An 11,037-nucleotide genomic window follows, 5' to 3' on the forward strand; every position below is an offset into this window, starting at 1 on the left:
GGTAAATTTCTAAATAAAATTAGATCCTAAAAAAAATATATTAATTGAATATTTATTTACAGTGTGTGTATAATGAATGCAGTGTGTGTGTATGAATGTAGTGTGTGTGTATGAATGCAGTGTGAGTGTATGAGTGCGGCGTGTGTATGAGTGCGGCGTGTGTATGAGTGCGGCGTGTGTATGAGTGCAGCGTGTGTATGAATGCAGCGTGTGTATGAATGCAGCGTGTGTATGAATGCAGCGTGTGTATGAATGCAGCGTGTGTATGAATGCAGTGTGTATGAGTGCAGTGTGTGTATGAGTGCAGTGTGTGTATGAGTGCAGTGTGTGTATGAGTGCAGCGTGTGTGTATGAGTGCAGCGCGTGTGTATGAGTGCAGTGTGTGTGTGTATGAGTGCAGTGTGTGTGTGTATGAGTGCAGTGTGTGTGTGTATGAGTGCAGTGTGTGTATGAGTGCAGTGTGTGTGTGTTGCAGAGCCTTGGTGGGGGGTGGGCAATTTTTTTTTTTTTTATTATTTTAATTTTTTTTATTATTATTATTTAGTATTATTTTTATTTATTTAATTTAATTATTATTTATTTTTTTATTATTTAATTTTTTTTTTTTATTATTACTATCTTTTTTTTTCGTCCCCCCTCCCTGCTTGATGCATAGCAGGGAGGGGGGCTCTCCTTCCCTGGTGGTCCAGTGGCATTGGTAGTTCAGTGGGGGGGAGAGGGGGCTGCAGAGAGCGTTACTTACCTTTCCTGCAGCTCCTGTCAGCTCTCTCCTCCTCCGCGCCGTCCGTTCAGCTCCCTCTGTCAGCTCCCAGTGGCTCTCGCGAAATTTACACTGGGAGCTGACCGAGGTGCTGAACGGACGGCGCGGAGGAGAAGAGAGCTGACAGGAGCTGCAGGAGAGGTAAGTAAGATCTCTGCAGCCCCCACAGCCCCATTGTCTGTATTATGGCAATGTAAATTGCCATAATACAGACATTGACTCGAGTATAAGCCGAGTTGGGGTTTTTTAGCACAGAAAATGTGCTAAAAAACTCGGCTTATACTCGAGTATATACGGTACTCGTTTAAGGAGAGCTATATTGCTTTACATGAGAGATTAGGCCCAATGGTTCAAAAGGAAATGGAGATGCAAGAAATTCAGGCTGGCAATCAGGGTTTGGAGAGTTATGATGATATTCCAGAAGAAGATGACATGATTGTAATTGAATAAATGTTGTTTACAGTAGGGAGAGCTACTGTACCATATATTGCTGTAGATTAGGACCAATGGTTCAAAGGAAAATGAAGATGACTGTACCGGTATTTGAAGAAATGTTGTTTAAATGTTGTTCAATGTACATACCGGTACCGTAAATAAATAAGCCCTACCCTGAAAATAAGCCCTACCCTGAAAATAAGCCCTAGTGGGTTTTTTTGTGACTAAAATTAATACAAGACCCGGTCTTATTTTCGGAGAAACGCGGTATGTATGTGTGTATTTTTTATTTATTATTATTATTAAAAATATATAAGTAAGAAGGGAATGGCTATATATATAGTCATTCCCTTCTTACTTTTGCCTGGGAGGGGGGATCTTGTTGGAGGTATAGTGGGAACTACGGTGAGGAGTAAACTCTACCCTGTAGTTCCTGGGGTAGAGTTCACTCTTGCGAGATTGGGGCGTTGCCATAGTAACCGCGGCAACACTCTGACCTCACGAGAGGAACCCGGCGGAGCTGCAGGACAGAGCTCCCCCATCATGTCCTCCCTCCTCAGCTGACAGCCGCATCTCAGTGCCTGTGGGCTGGTAGGGAGATAGTTTGTCTCCCCACAGGCCCATGAAGGCACACAGCAGGGCCCGCGCTTGCATAGCACTGCCCCTGCATGCGCCGGCAGGGGAGGTACACTGATCTCCCCTGTCGGCCTTGGCCCATGGCCATCGCTGCCCACCGAGCATTTGCCAGGTATGCCCGATGACCAGTCCGGGCCTGCCCTTACAGCTTTTTTAATAATGGAAATACATGAATGAAATGGATGCAAAAGTTGTTAGAAGCTGAAGATTGACTTCTGTCACATAGACCGCTGCCCCTTTTTCAACAAGCAAGCAAACTATAGACTGCACTCTATATAGAAGTCTATGAAGCATGTGCCTGATGCAGTGGAGGTTTGTTTAAGGCATGCAAGTCAAACTGAAAGGCTAACACTGGCCAAATAAACAAGATTTACGTGTAAGTGAGCCGCAAAAAAAACAAACCAAAACTTCAATTTTCATAGAAACGTAGAATTATTTTGAAAGTACAGTATAAAAAAAAGTTGCCTAACTCACACTGGACATCCTCACGATGGTAGGGCTTCAAAGTAAACAAAAGAGCAAATTTATTTTAAGGAGACGTGTATTTGCATATAACCAATGTTTTAGTCCAACTACTTTGACATATTAAGAAATGTACGCTTGTACAGCTGTTGTTGATTTTAAAGTCCTATGAGTGTGTTCTGCACTTTGGCTGAGATCATCAAATGTGATGATATCAGCCAATCCAATGCTTTCCTATGGGAGGCTATTGTGCATGTGTGGCAAAACGCTGCACGGCCAATCAGCATCTCCATGCAAACCCATTCTAATAATCTGCCTTAAATTCAATACACAACCCCCCTCCCTCCACTCCTATACACTGCTCTGTCTCCCCATTTTAATAAACTGCCCCCCATAACTTATACACCGCCCCAACTTATACACTGCCCCGCAATCTAAAACACAACCTCTCCCATTCTAATACACTGCCCCCAATCTAATACACAGCCTCCCACAGCCCCTTCCTTTCTAATACACTTCCCCCTCCCCAATCTAATACACTGCCCTTTAATCTAATACACTGCCTCCACTCCCACCACTCTAATTTATTAAACTGCCCTCCCTTCCCCCAATGTAATACGCTTCCCCCTCCCTCCACCAATTTAATTCACTGCCCTCCCCTCACTCTAATACACTACCCCTACTTCTGCCACTCTATTACACTGCCCCTACCCAATTCTAATACACTGCCCCTACCCAATTCTAATACACTCCCACCACTAATTTAATACACTGCCCTCCCCCCAATATTTAATACACTGCCCCTCCCACAATTTAATACACTGCCCCTCCCACAATTTAATACACTGCCCTCCCTCACACCACTCTAATACACTGCCTCCCCTTCCCTCCTCCAAATTAATATACGCGCCCCCCCCCCCCCCAATTTAATACACTGCACCCCCGTCCCCAATCAACACAGTACACAGGAAAGTCCCCCAAGCCCCTCTTCCCCTACTTTAAGATGAGCTGTAAGTCCTCCAATTCCAGCTCTTCTCTGCTCAAGCAGGCCAGACGCTTCTCTGGCACTGCTAGCAGGAGGGAAGGGAGAGTAGCTGGCCTGCTCTGCAGACAGCCACTCTGTGCACTATAGCGCAGAGCAGCCGGCGTGGACTAATGCTTAATGGTCTTGAGGCCGCCAAAGCACGCAATCGGCCATGGCAAGACTCCTGCTGTAGCCACAGCACAAAGCGGCTCCAGGGCCGCAAATATATTCATTGTGGGCCGCAAGTTTGACATGCTTGGTTACCTTGCAGATATCTGTACAAGCAAGCTGTAATGCAGAGGCCAGGGCAATTTATTTTTTGTGGGGAAAGTTGCGCCATTGTCCCTTTAACAATAATTTGGTGCACCTACCACCATAGCAGTTAACATCATGACGGCGTGTTTGTGTTTGTTTTTTGTTTAGTGTTTTTGGGAGGACTGATTGTATTTTAGTCTGTATTGCAACATAACTTGCATGCATGATAAGTACCAAACTGTGCTGTGTTTATGACTTTAAATGAGATATTAAATAATTGAATGTTCCTCCTCTGATTTACAATTATGTTATGGGTTTTTTAGTCCAGTACGATCTGTGTAAACAGCTCATATATTCTACTTTTCTGTCTTTTGTGACGATAAAAATGTAAAGTGCTGTGTTCTTAATATTCTAAATAAGGATGCCTGCTCAATTATGACTGATATATGAGAGTGTGGTTCTCTCTGTGTTTATGGTTTCTGTGTTTTCTTTTGGCATAGGCTTTTTGTAGTCTATATTTACTGCATCAGTATGTTTTCCAGCAAGTTAGTTTCATTTTCTTTATTCTGTGATTGTTTTACACTAACCTAGGATTAAAAATAAACCTTTTCTTATTTCCTTTAAAGAGCAGAGACTGCCTTAAGCTAGGTCCACCTGCAGAGGGAGAAGTTGTACAGGTGAAATGGCCCGATGGTTTACTTTATGGAGCAAAATACCTTGGAAACAATATTGTATATATGTACCGGGTGAGTCCATTTTTATTTTCTAGCCAAATTGTGCTTAACTTGAATTGCAGTGCAATTTGTTGCTCAGCCTACAGAGGTTATAGTTTTCAAGGTGTGATTGCATGGTCATAATTTACACAACTTTTTGTTATTAGCATAACAATCATTTTTTTAAAGCGGCACTGTCATGCCGAGCTTACCTTTCCCCAATCGATCCCTCTGTTAGAATATGTTCTTCCTTTCTTCCTGTATGCTCTAGTTTTCTTTAAAACATAAGACAAAGTAGGGACTATTTGTCGTATGGAGGTTTCCTACGCCTGACCATCTGAGGAGCGAAGTGTGCTCCATTTCCTGTGGTCAAAGAAATGTTCCCACAATTCTTACCTTTCCTCCGTGATCTTGCGATGCTTCCTGTCAGTATTCCCGAATGTCCTGCCATTTTAGATAGAACGTCTGCAAAACAGGAGAACAGTTTCTTTATTCGTATTAGAACGCAATTCGGGACTTTGTTCGGATCGGAATTTCATTTGAAGTAGATAGCTCCCTAATTCCCACGGTATTAGGGAGCTATCTACCAAAAGGCTGAAAGACCAAGATTGATGAAAGCTTTTGCGGGATGGCAATAAATTATTGCGGACCAGCGCCGGTTCATGGACCACTGGTTTAAGACCACAGATGCAGATAACAAGAGTATTTTTAACAAACTCTTTTGTACTGGATTCACCAAGTACGCAGTAATCAGGTAGTCAGCAAGCAAGTCATTTATCAATGCAAAAGCAGGTAGCAAGCTATTTTTTTAAATTGGAGCAGAAGCATGCAGCAAGCAAGGTTAGTCAATCAACAGTCCAGTTTCTAGGGTTGGAAAGGTCAGCATAAACAGGAAATGTAGCAGAGGTTCTGTACACAAACTTTAAACAAGGAGGGAGCGCAGACAGCAATTTTGAATCTCTAGGAAACAAATTAATTGACCGATTTCAAAGTTGCCATAGGTTTCCAATAACGTGGCTTTGTCTAATTTTTTTAAATAATGTGCTTCTTTTAGAACACGTGATGATTAGCTTAAATTGGTTGTGATAAAGTTTCCACAGCTCTTCTTGAAGCTGAAGCTCAAGATTTCCCGCTATTTATTTAGCTTGCTCAGCTTGAAATGTGGTTCACAAACATCTCATGGATTTATCTTACCTAAGCAGAAGGCCCAAAAGTTATTAATGAAATAAGTACTTCAAGCCATTGGTGAATATGTTGTAATAGTGAGTAACCAATACCTAAAGAGTTAAATATACAATCATACAATGAGGCTGTTGTCATTTTATTTGTTTCTTTGAAAGGAAAATCTGCATCTCGTTTTGCACAATTCAAAGCCAGTGTCTATTATAACAGTCGTACAAATAAAGCTGCTCAGTTTGCTATCTGCCTCTGAGAAAACTTTTTGAATAGTCAAACTTTCTATTTCAGAGATGAGAGTTTTGATTTATTTAAGTATTTTCTCTACTCGGCTGCCTTTCTTTTTCTCATTTTCTGCTAAAGAGGTTCACGTTAGATTAAATTTGAACTTAGACAGGAGGAAGCTTTTTCTTCCTTTGTAAGGCTTTCTCAAATTGGCTTTGTAGACACAGGTTTAGTTAACTGGTATCTCAAACAGTGTCACTCAGGTTGTCTCTTTTTTTAAAGTTTTAATTTTTTTAAACCACGATTTCTCCGGTAATCTCAAAAGCGCTGTAAGCTATTCAATTAATTTCCACTAGCGGTTGAATTGGAAGCAAACACGAGAAAGAAATTAAATAAAGAAAGCAAGGGAAAGGGGGGGGGGAAAGAGGTTGATGGATGTATATGCAAACGTTTTAGCTGCAACTACATTAAAATGTGGCACTTTAAATACTGATAATACAGAGCAGGTTATCTTTTGTAACAGATTGCATATTTAATGGAAATTCTTGTGGTAGACAACACAGACATATTTAAAGACGCATAGTAGTTACAGCCACTTACACGCTGTGCTAAACTTGGATTTTTCCTGCTGAGCTTGACAACTGGGTACAGACACTGTGCTACTTCAATTCATTAAAATTTGTCATATTAAGGTGCCAGCCTTTTTTTTTTTGTTTTTGCAGACATTCCTTTTAACTGGCCTGTTTAATCTGAGATAAACTGGAATATTGTTGTTACTTGTTTAATCTCTCTTCTTTTGTCTCTCTTTGGTCTTTGTCTGTCTTTTTGTTATCTGGTTCACATGTAAAATATATGTATGTGTGTGTTTATATATATATATATATATATATATATATATGTGTAGATTGGATTAGCAGTATTTTGGCATCTTATAAATGTATGTGAATACACACACAGGGGGCGCTAAAATTAATACTATGCATGCTTAACGGAATATTACATCTTTTAAATGAGCTCCATTTGCCACCTAGCAAAGTAGGGTTCTTTCGGTTGCATTGTTCGTGACAGTTATTTTTTGAGGCACTAGCGCTCAAATGTTTGCATGAGTTTTTTACTTGAGCAGTGTGCTGGGAAATTGGATGTATTTCAATTTCCAAGTAATTATTACCTCTCACACTGCCATCCTCTTTTGCAACAACATTTGTGGGTGCTATGCTAACAATGTTCTTTATGTTGCGTGCACAATATTTTACCTCATAAGAAGAAAAAGAAAACCTTGCAGTGCTCAACTTACTGTGTATCCAAAGCACTAAATGATAAGATGTCCTAATTGGCTTGGTTAGACTTCCTTTGAAGGAATTTTTTTCTGCTAATGAGGAATATTAATAATCAAAGGAAAACAATGGAAATCCCACCTGTTGTGTGTTTCAGTCCAACAAAGGAAATCTGCAGGTAATGGGGTTTATTGAGAGCTAGGATTTTCAACCCTTCTTATGCCATGGACCACTTTTTATTGGTCTTTTGAAGTCTGTGGACTCCTTGTTAGTGGAGCGTCTAATAATACTATAATTTAAAAGTAGTGAAAAGCATAAAACAACATTTCAGAACGTGCAATAACTGTATTGTTGTGGAATAGTACCTATGACGTCTGGTGCCAATAGACACAGATAAAGCTAAGTAAACATACTGAAGGAAATGCTACATTTCAGATACATGTTGGTGAAAATAAGGATGCAGATTTATGTAAATAAGGATGCAGATTTATGTATTTTTCCCTATCCAAGTTTACAGACCCTAGATAAAGAATTTGACTTCAAGTTAAGGACCCTTGGTTTAGAGATATTGCAGTGTCAGATTCATAATGGGACAAGTTTCAGATTCATCTTTGAGGTTATAATATTCAGGTAACACCATAAACAATGGAGTGATTAACTGGAAAACTGAACATTATTTGGTGTGTGGTCCCTTGGCACACAGAGACATGCCAAGATCAATTTAAATCTCAACTCTAGCTACTGTATATGTGATTGAGACACAAATACCATGTGTGTATGTGTTGACGTGTCACAGAGCACCACAACAATAAAACTCACAATAAATGCATTTAAGCTGTTAATGTTTAATTTGTGAGTTGTGTAAATAAAAAAAAAAAAAAAAAAAAAATACAATTGTTTTAAATGATTAAGCTAATTACTTACTGGCTATAAAATCTCATGATACTCAAGCAGCTGCCCAACCACCTGGTCACTCCAACTGCAGAGTGTCCCCATTTAGCTATTAAAAGTGCTGTGGAGTGTAAACAATGTATAGTTACACTTGCTGTTCCAAATAATTTGCTTTATGTGCTACCAAGACAAACAGTGAACTGCTCACCAATGTGGCACACATAATCAATAAAATATATCCGTGTCTTCTTTCTATTACAAGTGACAGGGAAAAATTAATAATCATGTTAAAGTTGTTAAACATTCGGAAGGATTCTCCAGAAATATTGATTTAGAAACCTGTAAAGAGAAGTGAAAAAAAGGAAAACTTTACAATAAAATTATAATGAAGTTTCCTATACTGAAATTAACAGAAGTTAAAATCAGAAGTTAAAACTGCATAGTAGTGGTGTTTGGCTCAAAACAGGATGTAGAGGATTATATCTCCTTTGTCTCCTTTCCATGTTTCTTTTTTAGCTTGTTCAGTAGCCTGGGGAAAAAATGTGCAGTGTTTAATATAATTTTGTAGCATTAAGCCAATCTGCATTCTCTGGTTATCCAAAGTGAGATCAGTTTTTATTTTATTTCATGTTGGTTTAAAATCATGGAGCTACAAAGTGAAAGTCTGTCATTTGTGCATCAGTGTACATTCATTGGGAAATTAGAGGTGGCAACAAGTATACTAAAATGCCTTTATCATTTTATTAGGTTGAATTTGAAGATGGGTCCCAGATTGTCACGAAAAGAGAAGATATTTACACACTGGATGAAGAGCTTCCTAAAAAGATTAAATCACGCTATGTAAGTTAACTAAGCACGTTCATCCAGTTATGATAGAAATGTGTGTGCTTAAATTACATAGAACATCTTGCCACAGCTGGGATTCTTTTACATATAGAATGGCTTCTATATCAAAAGGAAGGTTGTTGTCCTCTACAACTATACCGTCCATTCTCCAAATTGTAGGTTGAAAGTGTGTCACAACAGCCAGAAGCAGAATTGCTACAATAAAGTTTTCAAGCTTCTAGATGTGAATGAAGTAAAAAATAAAGGAGCATTTTAATATTTTTTTTATTTGCTGATCATGGAATTGTGACAAACTGACAAATTATTTTAGGCAAAAAATGGGAGTGTATGTTTCTTGTTTTTTTTGTTGTTGTTGTTGTTTTAACAATACGCATTAAAAGCTCACTTCTTCAGGTTTGGAGCAATATAGACCATTAAAATGTAATTTAACATTTGGAACTTGAGATGCACTGATCAGTGATATAATGATTAGCCAAAGGGGGAGTAGAATGTTATAAATAACAGTAGAAGGGTCTGAGTGTGTGCGATATAGGGTACAAGGAAAGCCTGAATAAGACATGCCAGACAGAGATTAAGTAACAAGCATATATGAATGTATGGAATTTTGGTAGTGTGATGAAAGTGTAATAATTATTACAATAATCTAGAAATTCATTAGACCATTCAGTTCTGTGTTTAGTATCGAAATCTGTTTGCATGTTCATTTGAAATCTTTTTCATTCCTGAGTGGTTTGATATTTACTAACATATTCAATAACTTATAATAGAAAGGGATAATCTCTATGGAGCCAGGATCATTACTGTGCTTTGTAGCATTGCACATATTGGTTGTGTGTTCCATAATCAATCAAAGTGTTCCTAACTTTTATTTGCAATCCTTTTTTCTTTAGTCCAAGGCATCTGATATGAAATTTGAAGATGCCTTTTATGGAGAAGAAGTGATTCGTAGTGAAAAGAAAAGACAGAGGGTTCTCAATGTCAAGTTTAAGAATGAATATGTTGATGACCCAGGATATCGCACTTTCCTCAGGAGCTCATTCCAAAAGAAGTGTCAAAATGGATTGTAAAAAACCTTTAATAGGAAGGAACAGGATTGGAAAAAATTGTTACAAAACTTGCACTATGAAGGAAATTGAAGGTTAGCATTTTAAGAAGAGGCTGCGAATAAAGGACAATGTACATAAAGACATAGGGATTGAGAAATTCTGTTCACTTATCTTTTAATGGGATTAACATTTTTGAAGTTGCAATGCAATTGCCAGTCCCAAAAAATAATCAAAAAAAATCGTAAAAAGTAACGCTGGGAGCAGCTATGACATTGTCTTCTACGGTTTGATTTTGTTCCCACAAAGCAGACATAACCTCAGAAAAGCAAATCTATACCTGCTTGGAAGCAAGTTTAGATACTCAGGAGTTTGGTGTGCTTCTATTTCAGGAAACTCACAATTGAAGACCACAGTGTGTGATAAAAAAAAAAAAAAAAAATCCAGAGTGTGACAGGAAACTCATAAAGCATTGTACTGCGTGGGCATGTTTATGCAAATTTGTCAGGGGCAAAAACAGTTACTCTAATATTGTGTTCACTATATATGTTGCAAAAATTGTTTTAAGTGTATGTTTGGGGCATCATAAAGTTTCCTAATATGTCATTTAAATACCTTTCTGGATATGAATATCTTTTTTTAAAATGCTGAGCGAGCATTCACAACATTGTCAATTGACTTTACGGATCTCTTGACTTGGCAACTGCCTTAACCTTTTGAGAGTTAGGGGGATGCTAACCACAATGCCCTCTCCCCTCCTAAGGGTATTAAAGGCTAAAGGAGTTTTTGAAATAAAAACCTAGTTATTAGTTAAGTTATTCACCTACAGTGCCCTTTGCAAAGGTACACTCCAACTGAAATAATTTGTTTTGTGGAGCAATAACCAATGTTTTGGCATTTTTGTGTTGGTTTTTTTTTTTTTTTCCTGGTTTTACAGAGTATTGTTTAGCAAATAGTGCATATGTACATATACCTATTGATACGGTAGGTAGGAATTGTCGAGTCGCAGAAATAAAATAATTTAAAATTAATATTTGCTTTGTTTAAAGTGTCGTATTTATTCAGTCAAGTTCTGCAGTTTCTTCTTTTTTTTTTTGCTATGTATTATTTAACAAAAGACTATTTATCTAGGTGAATTCAACAAAGTTCCTAATACCTCCAGAAATATGTTATAAGCTTTTACATTTTCTATTATTGTTAATAACAAATTAATCATTCACTGCACCTTTCTTCCAATGAACCGCTATAGAATTTAGCAGATGTGCTAGTGACAGGCACATACTAAAATTAAATAAAT

General features: G+C 38.2%; 1 protein-coding gene across 2 annotated transcripts in view; it reads left to right on the plus strand.

Moving 5' to 3' along the window:
* Nucleotides 1-10,771, plus strand: part of KDM4C (lysine demethylase 4C) — a 585,611-nt gene extending 574,840 nt beyond the window's left edge. For both annotated transcript variants that reach the window (XM_063455113.1, XM_063455114.1), the window contains exons 20-22: nt 4,199-4,318; nt 8,599-8,691; nt 9,588-10,771. In XM_063455113.1, coding sequence (XP_063311183.1) covers nt 4,199-4,318; nt 8,599-8,691; nt 9,588-9,764 — 390 coding nt within the window. In that variant the 3' untranslated portion in view covers nt 9,765-10,771. The remainder of the gene's footprint in view (nt 1-4,198; nt 4,319-8,598; nt 8,692-9,587) is intronic.
* Nucleotides 10,772-11,037: the final 266 nt, after the last annotated feature.

This window comes from Pelobates fuscus, chromosome 5 (assembly GCF_036172605.1).
Source record: "Pelobates fuscus isolate aPelFus1 chromosome 5, aPelFus1.pri, whole genome shotgun sequence".
NCBI lineage: Eukaryota > Metazoa > Chordata > Amphibia > Anura > Pelobatidae > Pelobates > Pelobates fuscus.